Source organism: Sardina pilchardus, chromosome 14 (assembly GCF_963854185.1).
Source record: "Sardina pilchardus chromosome 14, fSarPil1.1, whole genome shotgun sequence".
Classification (NCBI taxonomy): Eukaryota; Metazoa; Chordata; class Actinopteri; order Clupeiformes; family Clupeidae; genus Sardina; species Sardina pilchardus.
In genome coordinates, this window is record NC_085007.1 from 14,558,180 (window position 1) to 14,579,178 (window position 20,999).

Here is a 20,999-nt window from a genome sequence, read left to right on the forward strand (position 1 = left end):
AATGAATAATATGAAAGTTACGGAAAACAGGTTAAGAAATACTTAGTCTATCATATGAAACATACTTTACCAGCTCAGAGGAAGATGATTACACACCTAAGGGTGGGAGCTCTAGCTAAGAGACTCCATGAATGATGTTTTGTCTACAAAGTTTGTGATTGGTTCACACAGTAAGACACTTTGTTTATAAATAAAACTCAGGGTGCCAATCCGAAAACACATGTATCCAAAATACAAAACACATCGGTAATTGCAACCACTCAAATACACACTTGAAGGCACTTACTTGCAAAACTGAACACCAATCAGCCAGCTACAAAGGCCATTGTAAATGGTGATGTGAATGGTATATTTCCCAGAGTTGTGTCATGTTGTACTTGTGTGTAGATTTTTGGCACAGTGAGCGAAGTTTTGCAAAATGTGTTCAAGCAACGGGCAAAAATGCACTGAACATGGTTCTCTGTATACAGTATAAGACACAAAAAATCTGACATAAAGTAACGTGTTTGCAATTTCAAAACAACGCCTTCAAAATGTCCCACATGATCTAATAGACCGATACATGTGCCACATACCCAAACACCTCAATGCTTAATTTATACCACTTGAATCAGAAAGTATAAGCACTATGAAAAGACCACAGGTAAGGCAAGGCAAGGCAGCTTTATTTATATAGCACATTTTGTCCGGCAGGGCAACCCAATGTGCTTCACAAAGACAAAAACAATACAGTAAAACCATAGATGAACACCTTTCATGAAGACATTGCAACGAGAGGAAGAGGAAGAGGGAGGGTGAGAATGAGAGGGAGAGTTAAATGTAACACTGTATATCTGCAGTGCATATGTTGCATTGACTTGTTTGGTAAAAAAAAAAAAAAACAGCAGCATGCGTGTGTATCTGCAAATTTGTATGTGCATGTGAACAACTACAATTTGAACTATTTTAGTGTTATGGTAAAGCATACTAACGACAAGAGTGCTCTTTATTATGCATAACAGTGTGTAGTTGGTTAGACAAAAATCTGGTGAATGAATGAAGTGTGTGCCATGAGGTGCAAAAGATTGATTTTGATAATACTGTATGTAGTTTTGGTTGCTGTGCTTCATTTTGCAGGATATAATGAGGTATTTTGCAGTTTGGGTGCGTGGTTTTGTGAATCCTGTGTGAATTTTGAGAAAACCACTCTACAGTAGTTTTCAAAATTGTGTTTTAGCAATTGAAAAAAACTGTAACAGAAATACTGCAATTAGTGTAATATATTGTTACTTGTTTTTAACTCAAAGAGACGATCATTACATATCATTTTACTACATGAGATATACTGTATATGAGGACATTTGAGTCACCAACATTGACTTTCAACTGGCCCATCAATCATCTAGAGAATCAATATATTCATGGGAGAAATGAACAATACGTCCCAAAGCGGTTAAGATGAGGCAGTCCATTTCCTGGTCCAACTCGGTTTCCTCGTGGTAGTTTTTCACTGGGAAAATGCAGTTCATGGGAACACCAAGTCGGTTACTGCACTCCTGCATCTAAACACGTACACACACACACACACACACACACACACACACACACACACACACACACACACACACAGGTGTAAGGGTCTGTTACTCTATTGTCAAACGCTCATTCCCATTTAATATGAGAGTTAATCTATTTTCAATAGATTTTAATATTTACCTTACAAAGAATATATCAGGTCAAACAGTAACAGACCATACTATAATTTTTATGTGAGAATTCAGAAAGTGTGACAAAAATGTGTGAGACCCTCTTACACACAAGCACACAAACATACATACATTTTGTTTGATCCTCTTGCTGAAGTAGATCTTCCTCAGATCTTCCTTCACCACTGGGCAGGCTTTATCCACCATTGTAACAACAATGACTTGAGGAATATCTGCAGTATAGTTCAATAGAGTTTTTTTTACAGTGTTCATCACTAATTCACCCAAATGATGAGCATATGAGAATGAGCACCCAGCTTTTATAGCCTATAATACCGTGAGTGAGATTCATCTTAGTCAGTAACCAAAAGTCGGTGTGCCTTGGCATTTTGGTCCTAAAAAGGTTGAGAACCTCTACAGTATATGGTTCAATTTGTAAACTGTGCATCTAAAAAATACAATAACATGGAAAAGTCCATTACCCTGCCCCAACAGAGAGTTTACACAGGTTCAGGAAACCATTTTTGGCATTTTGACTCACATGTACAGTAATCACATAAAATTAGCAAGTATTTCCTCCTGATTGCTGAGACTTTTGTTTTCTTTTTCTGTCGGTCCGCGGTTGCTTGATCAATTGCGCAGAAAATGATCAGGTGAAGTACCGGGCACTAATTTCACTCCACGCCTCGTCGACCAGCAGTCTCCACGTTGCAGACCGGTGCAGCTCCGCGGCCCATAGTTTGAGAAACGCTGCTATAGAGGAACGAGTGCGTGCTGCCTTGCACGTCACTCGCGTTGCTGCCAACTTTGTTTTGGGTTTGACGACGAATCAATTCACATATTTTGAACTGACGTGCAGTATTTTTTTGAATATGTTGATGCATTGTCCCAGCCCTAGTTCTGTATAATATATGTTTTTCTCTAATGTTGTGAGATTCTAGATTATTGATTTTCATTAACAAGATTAGAATAACAATAATTAAAATAAAAAAAATGCTCAAAATATTTAATTTTATATGTATTGAATCTAGATTATATGTTTCAGTTTTTTCAATAAATGACTGGAAAATTCCATTTCCATGATATTCTATCTCTTTTAGATGCACCTGTATGTGTGAGTGTGAGTGTGTGTGTGTGTGTGTGTGTGTGTGTGTGTGTGTGTGTGTGTGTGTGTGTGTGTGTGTGTGTGTGTGTGTGTGTGTGTGTGTGTGTGTGTGTGTGTGTTTGTGTGTGCGTATGTGTATGTGTTCAAGTCAAGCTTCGTACAGGCCTACTGTACTCCCTACTTTACTTCAGTAGTTCTTACCCATCTCACTGGCAGCCTCTCTGATAGCTCGCATCTTGTTGATGACCTCGTCATCCATGATGGAGATCTTGTCCAATGGGATCACGCTGACCAAACAATGCACCCGGTCATTCAGAGAAGGGTTGGTGACATAGTCAGCGTCTCCCACAGACAGTGGAGAAACTGGATTGAACTAGAGGAGAAAGGTGAAAGTGACATACCCTTTCAGACATTCTGTAAGCAAACTGGGTGAGCTTGTCTGAGCTGCTCTTGTGACAACAGAGTAAACTCATACTCTTTCAGACTGACATGTGAAACATACCTTGTAATTGTTTTTAACATGACCTTTTAATGCATTGATGATGTCACTGGGGTGTACTCCGATAGAATTCCCTTTCTCAAGACCCATTATGTCATTTACCACGAAGGGCAGACGTCCAGAATTCCCATTTCTGAATTTATGTGTTTTGTACTAAAAGAGAGGAAAACAAAAATATGATTAACTAGATGTACCACAAAGCGATACAAAATGACCACCGCTCAGTCCTGCACATTCTCTCCGCAAAAATAAATCACGCTCTTTGTTTTCATCTTCTACTCCATCCCCTACTCACTGCAACTTTTATGTAAATGATTGTGTACATGTGTGCGCTTGCTTGTATGTGTGTTTCTCTGAATTGCCACTTTGGAGTGTGTGTGTGTGTGTGTGTGTGTGTGTGTCTGCCTGCCCATATTTGTGTGCATGTTTTATGTGTCTGTGTGGGTAATAGGGTGTGTGTGTATGCGTGTGTTTATATGTGCGTGCGTGTTTGTGTGTGTGTGTGTGTGTGTGTGTGTGTGTTGGGGGGGGGGGGGTGTTTGTGCATGCAAGTGTGTGTTTATGTGTGTGTGCTTGCAGGTGCGTGTGTGTGTGTGTGTACAGTATGTGTGTGTGTGTGTGTGTGTGTGTGTGTGTGTGTGTGTGTGTGCGCATGTGTGTCTGTGCTTGTCTCTGTGTGTGTGTTTATGTGTGTGCTTGCATGTGTGTGCATGTATCTTTATGTGTGTGTGTGTGTGTGTGTGTGTGTGCGCATGTCCGTAGTGTACAGTCACTAAATGTACACATATATTAATTTATTGTATGGTCCCCCATGAACCACATTACACAAAACTTGGAATACATTTAGAGGGTGTCATAATGATCCTACACTTCCAATGTTGTAGTTTTGAACCTGTCAACCAAAGATACCTGTGATTACAATGCCTCATTTTAGCTCTTTAATTTCCAACTAGGTGGTGCTATACAGTACATGAAATTATGGGATGGATGGACATGGACACATAAATGAATTGTCGTCTATGTACACTTAATGTTTCAGGGACTTTTTTCCATATGTTTTGGGACTGTCCCAATGTGCTAGCCTTTTGGAGACATCTGTGTCCCACTTTCAGTGATCTGCTTGGAGTAAAATATTCCACTGTCACCGACCTTACTTTTACGTTTTACTTAATGATGACTCTACTTTAGAACTCTCCCTACAGCAGAAGCGTATACTATGGGCTGGTCTCACTCCAGCAAAGAAAATGTTAGCCTTGCGGTGGAAACCGCTTCACACATTGTCATGGCAGCAGTGGGACAACTCTTCTCTAGACATAGTTATGATGGAGAGATCTGTGGTCCGGTTACATGGTTAGTTAGAAAACTTTGCATTCATGGGATGAAGTTTACACCTTGGTTTAAGGGCGTACTCACACTAGGTAATTCGTACCGTACCCGAGTACACTTTGCCCCTAAAGTCCGGTTTATTTGACCATTGTGATCGCTTCGTTCCGTACTGGGGTACGGTACGCTAGTACGCTTCGAGGAGGTGGACTCTGGTACGGTACACATGGAGCACAGGATGTCATTAATGACGAAATAAACAATAACGTTCCAATTAACAATCACACGTTTGCATAAAGATTCTAGAACACAGCAACTCAATCGTACCCAGGTACGGTTTGATATATGTAGTGTGAGCGCAGACCAGGGACCAGAGGCAACCGTGCTCCAGTACGGTACGGGTGAAACGTACCTAGTGTGAGTACGCCCTAAGAAAGGATGCAGCATTAATGTACTTGACTATTCTTTTTATAATGTTTGTACTATATCTGTATTCTTCTATTATATCTTTTTGTTTCTTGGGGAGTTGCCATGGGTTGGGGAGGGTGGGGATAATTGTTCTGTTTCAGTGATTTTGTGATATCTTAAAACATGTACTTTTCATTGTATTCCAACCTGAATTTTGTCAACAATAATTAAAAAAAAAATTGGTCACAACAAAATTAAAATGTACACATAAATTAATTTATTGTATGGCCCCGGAGTTCCACAAAACTTGGCATGCATTCAGAGGGGTAGAAATGAAGTGGAATCAATAAGAATCACTCTGGGAGTGATATGGTTATGGTTATGGTGGTGCTTAGCAGACGCTTTTGTCTAAAGCGCCATACAAACAACACAATAATTATATTTAGCAGTTGATCATACTATAGAGAATAGCTACTTAAACAATACAGTAAATAGTGTCAATATAAGCAATACAATGAAAACATAAAAGTGATATACATACATAACCCAAAACAGCAGTAAAAAAGTAGGGTTAAAGCGGATCTTTGGTTGCACTCTTAAAAAGTTGCGTATGTGCATGTGGTCACACTCTGGACTGGAGCCTTGAATTTCGTCATCAACATGCATACTGCGATAGTGCCGGATAGTGCAATAGAAATGAAATCTCTATCACAGGCCAGTTTTATATCGTTTATATCGCATATCGTTTATACCGCCCATTACTACCGATTAGCATTAAGCTTTGTATCTTTTTGAATGGTCGTGCATCATTCCCTCAGTTTGCCTTGAGATGGGAGAAATACGGATTTCAATGTTGGACAATGTTGGACTTGGACTCATCATTTTACATCATTGAAAGCAGGAAGTCCTATTCATGGGTTTCATTGAAATCTGTATTTCTCCCATCTCAAGGCAAACTGAGGGAATGATGCACGGCCATTCAAAAACATGACTGGTTTTCAAAAGATACAAAGCTTAATGCTAATTGGTGAAGTGTCCCTTTAATGCAAATAAGGACAAGTTGCCTAAAGATGCACAAGTTTATCTATGAGACTCCAGCTTACCTTTCTGGTGAAAGTGATGCCAGACTCTGCAGCAACCAGAGCCCCTGCACATATCTGGCCCTGAAAAACACTGTTGATGGAGTTGATGAAGCTGGACTTCCCAGCTCCCACCGGCCCGTGCAGCAGGATACGCAGGTGCTTGAGTTCGGAATTCAGCAGACGGAATTCTCTCAGTTCCTTTTCCATCCTGTTTCTATTGCCAATGCTAGAGGTGGACAATATTAGAGGCAGAGTTCAGCCAAGAACACCTGATAGTTTACACTTTATTATATAAAACTGTGTTGTGGATTTTTTTAATAGTAACTACATCCATTCATCATTGACCTGACATAATCATCTTTCATTGATACACTGTCCTTGTGCAGGTTATTACAATAAATAATTACCTCCGCCAAGGGGACTGGCGTTTGTCTGTCTGTTTGTTAGCAAGGTAACTCAAAAAGTAATGGATGGATTTCGATGAAATTTTCAGGGAAGGTCAGAAACAATAGGAGTGGGAGTGATCTGTATCACCATCGGGATTCCAGAGCCGTTTATGTTTTTCGCTTAGCAGTGTAATGGCATGGTATGACCATGTGGTGGTGATCTGTTTAAGTTCAAATGTATGACAACCTAGGAAGAACAATACAGGCGGAGGTCTGCGCTCTCTGATTGCTTTTCTAGTTGCAGTATTTTTCATTTACCTCCGCCAAGGAGGTATATGTTTTCATCGGGGACCGGCGTTTGTCTGTTTGTCTGTCTGTCTGTCTGTTTGTCTTTCTGTATGTTAGCAAGATAACTCAAAAAGTAATAGACGGATGTCGATGAAAGGGAAGGTCGGACATGACCCAAGGAAGAAACAATTACATTTTGGGAGTGATCCTTAATTCCGTTTCCGATTCCGGAGGCATTTTATTTAGCTTAGTGGTGTAATGGCATGGTATGGCCACGTGGTGGCGATCTGAATAGTTTCGGTTCAAATATGACAACCTACAGTAGGAAGAACAATGCAGGCGGAGGTCTGCGCTCTCTGAGTGCTTTTCTAGTTTAGTATGTTTTCAGTAAGTTTTACAAATGATATGGTGACGGTCACATTTACGGCCAATGCCTTCATCACTATCAACACTAACATAATCCTCCTCCTCCTCATCGGAAACAAAAAAAAGGACAAAATTACTTACTCCCACTTTGTTTTCCTCCATTCAAGGTCAAATTCTCTGTCCGCTGAGTATCACAAACAGAGCATATTCAGATACAAACATAGACACACTCACAATCTGTCAACCTGTTTTAGGGCTGGACGGCAGAGCAGTGAGTAAAACAGCAGACACACACACACACACACACACTCAAGTCAAGTGCTACCCACAATTTAGAGAGAAAGAGAGAGAGACTTAACATCATAATCTAGGATATATACATATATTATATATACATATACCACTCCACCCAAGACATCACACATGCCTGCCCTTAGGATTCCCTTGCCCTCACACACTCACACACACATTTACATGCTCCCTCTACTAGCACGACCCCAAGCAGTTGGGTTGGCCCCTTGAGCCGTGCATCTGCCCAAGGTTTCTTCCTGAATGGGAGTTTTTCCTTGCCCTTGTTGCTCTTGGGTGTCCCTTGGTGCTCCCCAACCCCCCTTTTGTATAGTATCTATTTATTTATTTTTCTTTTTAATTTATTCTGGACACTTGAGCACAATGAATTTCATTATTTATTTTATAAGCACTGTACATGACAATAATCTTGAACTTGAACTATTTGCCATGTACTGTATTCCAAGCATTCTTTATGTAAATGTATGTCCAAATGTTCTGCTTTGGCAATGCGAAAATATTTGTCCTGCTAATAAAGCTCACTTGAATTGAACTGAATTGAGAGAGAGTGAGAGAGAGTGTGTGTGTGTGTGTGTCTGTTTGTACTCACCAGATGTGAAAACAGGAAGTGGTGGCGCCCGCTGAACAAGAGTGGCGCTCATTAAACCTGGGATTAAAACAACAGTCATCATTGAGAGCACACATATATTACACAACAGCACACTTGCATACATATAGACTAATAATGGACAAACAAACAGACAAGAGAAATAATGGGCCCTATTTTGACAATCAGAAATGCAGCGTATTGCATGTCCTTATCACAATGCAAAACTTATCCCTATCTTACACTCAAATTTTTCGCCATGCGCTTCTCTTTTATTTAACAATGTACTGAAAGGTGTAGCAATTAACAAACTATGGTGTGGTCTGGCGCATTATCTAAAAATCGCTATCTTACACCATCTAAAAAGCATTACGCCACTGACCAAGAAAAACCTGGTCTATAGTGAAAGGCGTATATAAAGCACAGCTAGACGCACTGTCACGAGATGTACAGTAAGCAGCAACTCCTCTGGAGGATAACTGTCTTTTTTCATTCAGCCATTGAAACATTATTGGGGCAAGTGTTGCTTTTTTCAGCCTATGTTTTCAATGGTAACCCATTGTCAGTCAATTGTGGTCGAACAGTTACATAGTTGAGCAGTTTAAATACTTAAAGGCGTCTGCCAAATTCCAGCTCTCAAAACTGATGAGGTCCAGATCTAGTGGCCTCATAGCTGCCTACAGCCATGCCTAGTAAGCCTAATGATAGCCTAATAGTTATGACATTAATAGCCTATTAATGACCTCATGTCATGTCAATTGCACGTTTGAAAAAAAAGTTAAATCCCGCCACTGTGACCATGAAAACAGAAAATGTCGGAGTGGTGGGACCTTTTCCATAAAGAGACATGCCTCCACTACGACAATTGGACATCAATGTCGGAGTGGGGATATGTCGGAATGAACGGCAGATACCAGCTGGGTTGTAAAACATTTGAAAACTCTGCAACTGCGATCTGAGATGCTGAGCGTCATGTCTCTTTTCTCCGCTTGTCACCAGCACGGTGTCTGCTATATCGGGATATATATCGCTATCGTGGTATAGAATTGCCTATCGGGAAATAACTTTTTGTCCATATCGCACAGCACTACCACTCCGGTTAACTTTCTGGTTCTGTTACAGTATGTGATTTGTGTTGGTTATCATCCATACTGTGTATTTTCTCTTGTGCAGAATAAACTGACCATCTGCTTTCTATTCTAAAGCCATTGCCTTTCTGACAATTATGTGCTCTTGGAATACAATAAAAACAAGTATTTATTGATTTATAGAATTCTGTCTCTGTCTCATAATTGCAACGAACCTGTGTGCCTTTCAATCTAAAGTGTTTCCTGGCTGTATCGGAGCCAATCTTTCTTTACTTATTTCCTGGGGGAGCATAACTCCTCCAGGTGGCGTAGTCAACACCAAAAATACCAACTTTACCCTCGCCATGCTACACTAATAAAGCTAAAACATATTTGTCATCCTATAATGAAGCTTGAATTTAATTGAGAGAGAGCGAGAGAGAGTGGGTGTGTCTGTGTCTGTTTGTCGACTCACCATCTCTGAGCACATCTTGAACAGCTTTGAAAAGAAAAATGCAGTACTTAATGAGTAAAATTGCAGTATCCAGTATCCTAATACTGGCTTGAAGGAGGTAAATATTTAGGCAATTGCTTATTTTGCATTACATATTAATGAATTAACAGTTTATAGAAATCAGCCTTCACTTTGACATTAAAAGAGGGTTTGTAAATTATTGTAAAAAAATGGCAAAATAAATTGATCAATATCCCATTTATAAAAGCAGTAAATGGGGAATTATCCAATGGTGTGACTGTTAGGACTGTTTATTTAATGTGATATAGGCCTAATTAGTGGCACATCTATGGTTTTTAAATTGATACACTAACAAATCATAAGGGCAGAAAGATGGATGCTGTTGAAGCAGAAATAGTGGAAGATCTGTAATACAGAATGTGCTAACCTTTTATGAATGGAAACATCTTCTCTTTTTCCTCGTTTCTACCACGTTGTCTTACAACCTTTTGACATGTGACATTGTCATTTTCAGTCAGAACAAACATTGATCAAGAGATCATCAACATTAAATGAATATTTGCCAGGAGGAGGACTGTTGGTTGTTCCAATCATTTCCATTTGAGAATGACGGAGGTGACTATGCTCTTGGATTGCAAGCATCATAACAAAGGGTCTGAATACTTAGCCTAGATGTAAATGTATTATTTCTGTCTTTCATTTTTATATACATTACATTAACAAAACACCTGCTTTTTCTGAAGTGCTGGAGTATTGTGTATAGATTGATGAGAAAAAAAACTAATTAAATCAATTTTAGTCTGAAACATAGTGTGGAAAACTTGAAAGGGTCTAAAAATTGTTGCCATGTGTGTATGTAACCCTAGACTCCCAATCCATATGGCATTAGAATTGATCGCCTTTAGACAACAACTCCTTGTGCCTAAAATAAACACATGTCACACAAACTCATACAAGCTCACCAAGTGACTAATGCACAAATATTTTGATTCTAGAGTATGGCTGGGATAAACGATTATTTTGTTAAACTATTAATCTAGCGATTATTTTTTCGATGCATCGATTTATCTAACGATTCCTTTTTTCAGTCCAATTCGATTTCACTTCGATTCGATTATCTCCCCACTAATTGACTAATAGCCTAGCTATACATGTTGATTTACATATATCTGAATAAAAAAAAAAAAAAACATGAATTTCTTAATACTGAGTGTTGTCAAATTGAAGGAGACAAGATTCCAACTGTCATCAATAAAATGACAAGTTATTAGGCCTCTTACAATCTTTTGACCATCTATAGGCCTAGTAGGCCTACCTGACTGAACAACAGGCCTACTGAGTGCTTAGTCTCTGCTCTGTTTCAAGAATCCAGGTTGTTCTATTAGGCTAAATGTATTTAAAAAACGAAATAGCCTTCCGAAAGGTTGAAGCGGAGCTTGCCACCTAAGTTATCGAATAGTTTCAGTTTCAGTTTCTGTCACACAAACACTCACACGCATGCATTCAATGAACGCTCATACCACTTAAAGAGACCCTATGCAACATTTTCATAGTCATAATAAAATCGCTTAGGAATCGTTGTTTTGCTTGACTGACCAGTTTTATCGAAAACAGTCATATTTCCTCCCGCCCCCAGTGTCCTTGCAGCTGCAGTTTGTCTAGGAGGCAATCGCTCTTTGTTTAGCCTACAGCTGGAAGGAACAAGAAGAGCCACGCTTGCAATTTATAACTATATATAGCCTATAGGCCTAATATACACGCTAAAGCTGTAGGAGAAGCTCTGCAGAGAGATATGCATAAAACGAGCGACAACGAAAAGTGAAACCGAAACCGGAGATGAAATCGCCAATCCTGCATAGTTTCTCCTTAATTGTGTGGCTCTATGTTTAATCACATCGAATTACCAAGTAGCCTATTTCCTCCTGATTGCTGAAACTTTTGTTTTCTTTTTCTGTCGGTCCGCGGTTGCTTGGTCAATTGCGCAGCAAATTATTGAAGCACCGGGCCTTCACTCCACGCCTCGCGGACCAGAAGTTGCGGATCGGTGCAGCTCCGGGTGGGGTCCATTTGAGATAGCCTATACGAGTGCGTGTGTGTTTTTTGTTTTTGTTTTGACAACTAATCGATTCGCATTTTGAACCGACATATTGTTTGCGTCGAACTAACCGTAGACGTTGATGCATTGTCCCAGCCCTATTTTAACATTTCTTTACTAGGCTAGCTTATTTAAGAATTATTACACTTAATATTTAAATAACAACACAAGATTGTAAAATGTCACTTACCCCCACGTAATAAGTCAAAGTGAAACTGAAAGCATAGCCCATGCTCCTCCCAGGGTGCGATGAGACAGGATGTGATTTGCGACCTGTAACGTTTTTCCTTGAAAGAAGAGCTGTTTACAGCAATTTTTTGCTGTTGTAACCACTAACTCAGCTAGGCTAGGCCTGTTTAGAAATATTATCAAAACATATTCAAATGCCAAAGGTTTCTTAAAATTATATAATTTTCCACTGAGAATGAAATAAGGGACATCTCACTGCAAAAACCACATCCTGTCTGATTGTGCCCTTTGCAAGCCTCAGAACCTCTGCTCCGCAGATTGGTCTTCAGTCGATGTAGGCAACTCCTTCAACGAGTGAAGCTTCATTTAACTCCTTCAAGTAGGATCTTATTCAGGTCCCAAACTTTGATCCGGAATTACATTATAATTTAATTGTTAAGTAAAAGCACATTGTAAATGTATCTTCGTTCTTTTCTTTAGGCCTTTGAACAGTCCACATTCTAAGTTTACTTTACGTATTAAGTAGCCTACAGTCTTCTTTCACTTCTATCTCTGAAATTAAACAGTTCTATCAAATATTAATATCAAAGTGAAAGCAGAAGTAGGCTAGTGTTAATGAATAAGAAAATATAATCATATACAGATGGTACGGGTTGAGAATGCTCCTTTCTTTCCCGCACATCGGGACTCCCGAAGCATCGGGACTTTAATTACACTGTAAAATGTTTCACTGTGAATTTACTGTAAATTGCTGGCTACTAATTGCATGACTTTCACAGTAATTTACCGGTACTATCTCACAGTAAATTCACAATAATTTGCTGTGAATTTACAGCATCATGTTGTGTATAATCACAATACCATACTGTACATTTTATTTTTTACTGTAAAAGTCATGCAATTTAGTAGCCAGCAATTTGGAGTAAATTTACAGTATCATGTTGTGTATAATCACAATACCATACTGTATATTTTCATTTTTACTGTAAAAGTAATGCAACTCAGTAGCCAGCAATTTGCTGTGAATTTACAGTGAAAGATATTGTACATTTGAACATTTGATTTGTGATTTACCTGACCTATACCAACATGTTTTGGATCTGGTCAATAAAAGCAACAACAAAGAAAATACCATTTGAACTTTTAATGAACACTTTTCAATGAAAATCATTGAGCAGGCCATACAAACATTATCATATGAAGACATAGGATTGAACAAAAAAATATTGTACAGGCCTGAGACGGTGCAGCATAACCTTGTCTGATTTGACACGGAATGAGTCAGGGGGTAAATAGTGCAGTGTGTAAGTGCAGTATGGCAAGTCCATGTAATGCAGTATGTGTGCTCAGGATGCGAATGGCATGAGGAAAGAAACTCCTCCTCAGTCTTCTGTTTTAGCCAAGTGGGATCAGACGTCTGCGTTACCTCAATGGTTTAAATAGTCCATGGTCAGAGTGTTAAAAAATTTTGGCCCCCTGTCCGTCCTCTTCTGGTCCTGCAGGGGTAGGGTGGTGCTCTGATGGTACCATCGGCAGTAAATCAAGTATCTGTAAAAGAGTACAATAGGCCCTGTCCATGAATATAAGTAATACAAACTACTCAATCTAGTAATCTTTTGTGACAAATAAAAAAAATACCCACATTAGCAACCTATAAGTCAGATGCAATAGTTACAGTATAAGTAATGCAGATGTCGGGTGCTTTTCTTTTGATAGGAAGGATATTTCAAAGTGACCCCACAGTTCTGAGCAATAGTATATCTGTGTGATATCATACCTAAGTGCAACACTGTCTCCAGCAGCTCCAGCCTTTGTATGTACACCACCTTTCTGATGCCTTACATCGATCGTCCCCCATCTGACTTGCAATAGCAGCCTTTGGCTCCACACTGAGATTGTGACATGGCACCTAAAAAATAAAACAGCAATTGTCATACACCTTGTCATTGTTGAGCAAGATTTAAAAAATGAAGCATTAAAAAATAAGTAAGAAAATGTCAATGAAATGTACAAACAGATATTATAATTACCTTGTGAAGGCACCCTTGCCACCACCACCATCACCATCTACTGTATGTTAATTCCTGGTATCAGTTTATTTGTGAGGGCACTGTCAATAAAAGATAGGATTTAACATAAGTATGCATTCTATACAATACACTTGAAATAATGAATATGATCAGTTTGGCAGATATTCACAACACTTTACATTACCACCAACACAATGGTAAACATGGATATTTCAAGAGTATAGTATTTTAAGTAGCTGCATTCATTCACAGTAGAGCACTCACAATGGTACCAATAAATACATTCAAAACACATTAACACTTACGAGGGAAGCAGCTATGGCTTCTAGACGTCATCAATTAGCAAGTAGTGCAATCAGGACAGACCGACTTTACCCGGGATGGTTGATGGAGCCCACTACACAATCATAACAAACAGACAAGGAGGAGAGGGGATAAAAGTACAAATAAATGCACACATCATAATGCTATATGTAATTCTGTACATTTTTTGTATGTGAATGTGTGCAGGGCCGGACCTACATTATTCTGGGCTGTCTTCGTATGGAAGTGGCACAAATTTGGAATTTTCGAGAATGCGCTCAGTGTTCCCAGGGCACCAGTCCTCACAATGCAATGTCTGTTAACAGAGGGAACAGAGGGAGACTAAGATTAATAAGTTGCAAAACACACAGAAGATAAAAAGATCATCACTGAAGCACTACTACACTCATATGCATTTTAAATAAACACATAGTTCGGCGCAGATTAGGTATATCAGACAAGGGATAAATAAGGGCTATGAAATTAAGAACATGAAGCCAAACACTACCCTTCACAACCTAAAGTGCATCATACCCCCATTCACATCCTTGACACGTCTGTTAATGACAATGGCCATACTAAACTGCAGTTTAGTTAAGGTTAAGGTGGGAGATAAATTACTACATTCATTAGTTTTACTGGTCCGTGGTCCTCTTTCCCTTTGTATCAGCACTACTGTATATCAAATTTAAATTAAGTTATCTACCTAAGCTATGTCCCATGACAATTCTTAAAAGTCACGTTAGTAAGGAAAGTAGCTAACGTTAACAACTCTCATCTGTGTCTGCAATGTTAACTTAATGTTAGCCTGCATGGCTATAATCAGCCACTTTAAAGATAGCTAACGTAAACGTTACTTGCGCCTGATATTTCATTCAAACTAAAACTACATTCACAACGACATCTTACACAGACGTATTGTTGGATATGATATTAACTACCATTCCAGATATTGCACATAATCGTGAAGTTAGCTATTGAAAAAGCTAACTGTTAGCGATTCTTAGCTCGCTAGCTAATGGCTAGCCAGCCACTTCTAACACAACGGGTTTTGGTAAACATTAGTATAACACCAATATATATATTTTTAATTAAATTCCCGTTTCTAAATAACATACAAAAGCACTGTACTTCTTACCTTGGATATGATGGCAGAGTTTGTACAGCTTACACATGCAGAAAAGTGATAATTGAAGTCACTGGTGGACGGCTGAGTTGAAAATTCAGTTGAGGGTGGCAGGTGCGGGTGGGAGGGGTGAACGTTAGAAATCGCCCCACAATGCTGTGCGGTTCAAGTGCAATTCAAATTTCACAACAAGGTGCTGTAATGTGATAGAGCTACTGTGATTTTACAGTAAATGTTTGAGTACAGTAATTTACTGTGCAATAATACTGTATGGTATTGTGAAATCACAGTAATATTTAACAGTGTAAAAGTGCAACCGCAAGGGGGCAACATAAGACCGCCCTAATAAAATGAAGGTTCGGCTCATACCGGAAAACACGGAAAAACCCGAAGACACCGCGCTGGTGACAAGCAGAGAAAAGAGACATCACGCTCGGCATGTCAGATTGCAGTTTCAGAGTTTTCGAATGTTTTACAGCGTACCTCACAGCTGGCTCTCTCACTCGACGTAGCCTATAACTCAGTCAGTCCAGCAGAGATGCCAGAGCAACGTTTTGGTCAATGGAGAGGGAGAGAAATGCTCCGCATATCCGTCTCATTTAATCCGTCTCATTTAATCATTAAAATGAAGGTGATGACTGGCGAAATTATAATCAAACGACGTTTCAATAAACCATTGTTGAAATTAATGAAAATGGTTTTAGAAGCCTTCAATTCAACCTGAAAGACTCGATAGGCAACCTTAGATTAATTCATTAATTCATTACGGTTACAAGACCGCATTTCCGTGAATAGGCTATTATTGTCAAGGCGAAGACGAAAGAGATGGACAAGATGGACATTTAGGCTACATTTATGCTAGGAATACTTAGAAATGTGTAGGCCTATAGGCTATTTTAAAACGGAGGCATGTTCATTTTAACCGGCGACGCTGGGTAGCTTACCCAGCACTTTATCACAGATTTTGTCCCCACCACTTTTGACAACTGAAAATAAAATGTATTTAACAGAAATATCTTTAATAGGCCTACATGCCTATCATGTCACTTTACTTATAACCATAGGCTACATGCATGGAGAAGATCGCGCATTTTGTAACATTGTAACAATGAATGGTCAGATATGCGATAGGGCAGTGAGGGTGATTCATTGTAACCATCGACTAGTAGGCCTAGCTCCGCAAAAGAAGTTTCTAGCAACTTAGAATATATGGATCTCGTTATGCATGTTCATGTTGATTCAGAGATAGACATAGACTACCGTGGGCTACTGTGCGTCAATATAACAGCATTTTATCATGTGGTGAATTAATGACTAACGTCAGTTTAACATGTCAGAACTTTTGATCGGCGTTTCAAGTGCATGCCGCGAATAAATGAACTCGACTGACTGAATCCTTTATATTTCTTGGCTAAGTGCGAAGAGATTGACACTCGAACTGTGGCGTAGGCTAAATGGTTGAGGCATCTTAATCATACGTCAGCGATCGGGGTTCAAAACTTACTCTACGAACCTCCGGAACCCATTAAGACAAGAGGCATTATTTTATCAAAAAGCGCAACACACACACACACACACACACACACACACACACACACACACATTTTTTACATTTACATAATAGGGCTCGGGCACACGCCTTGCATTCTAGGAATATCGCCGCCATTGGTATAGCACTGAACGTAATATCCATTCATTCAGATGCACAAGACAAGAAGCAGAAATAAAGTAGCGATTTATTCTTTTCCTCTTGCGATCGTGGGTTGCACTGTTACACCCCACTACACAGCAACATACTACCAAGAAGACAAAAACTAAGTAACAGGAACACACTAAAAGGCGGGAGTAAATCCATAGTAATCCATAGTAAACTAAGGAGTGAAGCTGCCAATGTGGCTGTGCCCGCGAAGTTTTGATGTCTTGATCCCGAGCCCTAGTGTCAGGAAGTGTCTGTCGAGAGAGAGGGGGAAGGGAGGCAATCGTCCTCAATGCCTCATATAGGTAGGCTATAATGTCTAGTGAACTGGTTAGACAAGTGTGGGGGAGGGGGAATGATCGCACAAGACAATTGCTCTTCATGAAATGGGTAGTCTCACAGACGTTTGTCGATGTTTAAACGTAGCCTACTACATCACTTGCGAAATCGTGAAAAGACGTGGCGCATAGAATTATTAGGCTACTGGATTTAATATAGCAAGTCCATAGACTTTGTTCATCCTATATTAGCCTATATTAAAATGTAATGTGCTGCGGGGAAGCATTGGGGAAGTCAGTTTAAGTTGTCCTGTAACAATTTGCCTCTTATTATAATCAAGAGTATGCAGCCACTACGCACATAATAGTCTAGGTTACGGGCGGATGCGAGCAACCCCATGCAAAAGAAGGCCTTAAGTTAACGGACTGAAGGCCTGTTTACATGTCAAACATGCATTAAATCTAAGAAACGAAAAACACAAATATCATGTATTGTGTCGTAAACAGTTAATGACTTCGTGGCTGGCCACTATGCGCAACTGCATCGCGCAGTGAGCTGAAGGATAGGAGGACCGACACTTATTAACACAAAGCTTTGTAAAGCACTAACAACCACCCCTCAAAGTTCATTGTCCATAAATCCAACCTATAAGTATAAAAATCCGACAATCCAAAACGATAACGAGATCTCCCAGAAACGAAAAACAAGTTTGTTGAGTAGCCTAGTCCTTCCAACAATCTCAGCTTTTGCGTTTGTTCGATAAAAGGCATTCTGTCCTGCTGTATTCCAATGAGAAAAAATCATCCACAAGGTAGGCTAAGGGTCACGGTAATGCAGCATGCAGGAATCTATATACGCACAAAACGAATGAATGGGTTATATCGGCCAAAACGAATGAATGGGTTGGGAGAGTCGTCTGGCTGTGTCAGCAGACTGCAGTCGGTCTCGAGGGGTTAAATAGCGCACGTACTTGAATTTTAATCTGAAGAAGACCACACGGTCGAAACGTCATTCCTTTGTGATAAAGAAAATAAAATCAAATCAAAAAAGAAGGATTTCAAGTGTGCGAACCTTTTTCCATTTTTTATGATTTAGCCTACTCTTGTTCTGCACCTTGACCGGGGATGTGCACAAACTTTTTTACTACACTTGAATTTTAAACCAACTCTTCTCTAGCCTATATCCTATAGCCATACTTTAATAATCAGATGTTATGCTCATTTTTGTAGGCTACACCTCACCGGCAAGCACGCACGCAAATGCTGCTTTTGCACATCTACAATATTGGCCAGGCTATATAGAATAGGCTTTTAGGACTGTATTTTGCCTTCGTGCAACTTTAGTTGTGCTCAATCTAAATTGTCCAATCCAAATATTGTCAGTAAGGATAGGTCATATTACCAAATGGCGAACCTCGAAAATTATTTAGGATATAGAGCCGTGTCCATTACGCATGCAGTTATTTGTTAGGCTATTGTTTTATTTGAGTGTTTTTGTCTACCATGGCAAACATAGTTGAAACGTTCGCTCTAAACTTATGTATTTCCAATCGGCTTTCACAATCAGCTACAGCTGCGCGGCGCGGCGCAGATGATCGCCATGAAAACTTGCAATGTCTTTACAGAACTGCTTTCACTTCCCCGAGTCGCGAACGCAACATGCACAACAACCGATATTTAGCAAACACATGTATTTCCAGCTCTCAAAACCGATGAGGTCTAATGATAGCCTAATAGTTATGACATTAATAGCCTATTAATGACCTCATGTCGGAATGGCACGTTGTTTGAAATAAAAGTTAAATAGGCCTAGGCCTACCGCCGAGTGGGGATATGTCGGAATGAACAGCGGATACCAGCTGGGTTGTAAAACATTACTGTAGGCTATTCGTTGATCTTATCGATGCAGTCCAATTGCGGCCACTTCTCCCCATCGTAGGAAACGTTCTGCTTAGTGTTGACAACACAAAGGCCTTCACGTTGTGTGGCAGTGCTTGCTTGCCCTTCGATCCATCCCAGTTGGTGGTTTTGCACCTGTCCCTGAGTTATAGTCTATATGAGTAAGCGCTTATGCTCTAACCGCATAATAAAAGAAGCACCTGCAGCAGTGCTTATGGCAAGGCTATTAACACCTGTCACTGAGCTATGGACAACCAGTTATGCTCGAAAATTATCATAATAACAGACACACCTAATTGTATGGCTCTACGTTTAAACACATCAAATAAGCAAGCATTTCCGCAGCAACGTTTGCTTTCTTTTTCTGTCGGTCCGCGGTTGCTTGGTCAATTGCGCAGCAAATTGACCATTACATTACTTATATAGCCTATTTCTTATAACGAAACGCGAAGAAAAAATACGAGGACTGACCATCTCGTTTCTCCGCGTTTCCCCCAATACCATGGCGACAAAGAGAAATAAATATGATTTGACATTTAAGCTGATTGCTGACAAATTTGCCACACAATTCGGGAGAACCAGCGGACAGGAGCGCCACCACAAGCAAGCACTTCTAGCCCAAATTAACATGGCAACGTTGCCTATGACTAAAGTGTCTAAGTAGGCTAGTCCTACTAATATTACATTTGATTGGTAGCATGTTTGTAGCGCGCCAGTTTACCCATCCCCTACATCAAAACAGCTTAGAATCAATCAAAGAATCAGCTGTGTCGGCGTTAGGCTGTAGGCGATTTTCTATAACCATTTTCATTCATTTCAACAATGGTTCATTGAAACGTCGTTTGAATAATTTCGCCAGTCATCACCTTCATTGTTATGATTAAATGAGATTAAGGAGTCGACTATTGACGGATATGCGGTCTTCATCATTTTGAAATGCGGGATGAAACTTTCTGCCACCTGGTGGTTGTTTGGGTACAATGCCTTAGCCTCGAAAAAAATCGGCTTGACGGCCTGCGGGATCTCTTCGGGAGTCCCGCGGGAGAAGGTGCATTCTCAACCCGTACCCACTGTAGGCTACACAATAATGTGAGTAGCCTAGGCCTAGGCTATTGTTACAGGCCCCCTGGCCTTGCCACTACCCCGGCTGTGCAGCTGCTTCTCGTCCTGCAGGTGTTTGCCGCCAATCAGCCAAATCAGGTGCACCAGAGCACAGTTCACCTGATGGGGTTTTAAAATGCTAGAGTTCCTCCCCCTGGCAGAGCGTTGGACACGAGATTCGAGCAGAGCAGCAGACTAATCTAAGAACGCTGATCTGGCTTGCTTTGGGTCGCCTTGTGTCTCCGTTTGAAGGCCGGTCGGCTGCCGCCATTGGCAACTTTGGACTTTGTTTCGAGCAAATAAATTGTCAAAGTTCTGCAACCTCGCCGTTTCCCCTGTTTTTTTGTGTTGTTCTGCCCATTCACGGCATATTCAGGTCTCAATTAGGCTTGGGCACAGACTAGTCCAGCCACAAATTCTGTAGGCTATTGGATTGATGTCTTTGGTAGGCTACTGTACACAAGAACATTTACATTATTGTCTTGTAGCCATTTCTGTGTAGCTTTCACTGCTTCGGGTAACTCTCTGGCTGGAAAGTAAATCTTCACCCAATCATAGTTCTCCTGCAAACTGAATCAGATTGTCCACTAGGATTTCCATACATTTTGCTGAATTCATTTCCCACTTTACCTTTACAAGCCTTGCCAGAGTTGCTGTCGAGAAGCATCGATCCCACAGCATCATGCTGCCACTACCATGCTTC

General features: G+C 40.1%; 1 protein-coding gene and 1 long non-coding RNA gene across 2 annotated transcripts; both read right to left on the reverse strand.

Annotated features, from left to right (window-relative positions):
* Positions 1-648: 648 nt before the first annotated feature.
* LOC134100597 (interferon-induced protein 44-like) lies at positions 649-12,188 on the reverse strand. The gene is made up of 10 exons (XM_062553882.1): positions 11,865-12,188; positions 10,007-10,064; positions 9,580-9,603; positions 8,041-8,097; positions 7,284-7,326; positions 6,124-6,328; positions 3,293-3,442; positions 2,992-3,163; positions 1,818-1,918; positions 649-1,541 (listed from the first exon to the last, which is right to left on the reverse strand). Exons 1-10 carry the CDS (start codon positions 11,904-11,906, stop codon positions 1,374-1,376), a joined length of 1,020 nt encoding a protein of 339 aa, XP_062409866.1. The 5' UTR covers positions 11,907-12,188; the 3' UTR covers positions 649-1,373.
* A 648-nt stretch (positions 12,189-12,836) lies between these two features.
* On the reverse strand, positions 12,837-15,573 carry LOC134101326 (uncharacterized). The gene is made up of 6 exons (XR_009941366.1): positions 15,335-15,573; positions 14,416-14,512; positions 14,199-14,290; positions 13,894-13,973; positions 13,641-13,772; positions 12,837-13,411 (listed from the first exon to the last, which is right to left on the reverse strand). It is a non-coding gene; the product is annotated as an uncharacterized LOC134101326 (long non-coding RNA).
* Between the last annotated feature and the right edge of the window lie 5,426 nt (positions 15,574-20,999).

Excerpts from the sequence above, each read along its gene's own strand:
- LOC134100597 (XM_062553882.1), bottom strand. The coding sequence starts at position 11,906 with ATGGGCTATGCTTTCAGTTTCACTTTGACTTATTACGTGGGG. Across the intron at positions 10,065-11,864 it reads CTTTGACTTATTACGTGGGG|GTTGTAAGACAACGTGGTAG; the intron begins GTAAGTGACATT and ends ACATGTCAAAAG. Across the intron at positions 6,329-7,283 it reads TGGAGGAAAACAAAGTGGGA|CATTGGCAATAGAAACAGGA; the intron begins GTAAGTAATTTT and ends GTCCACCTCTAG.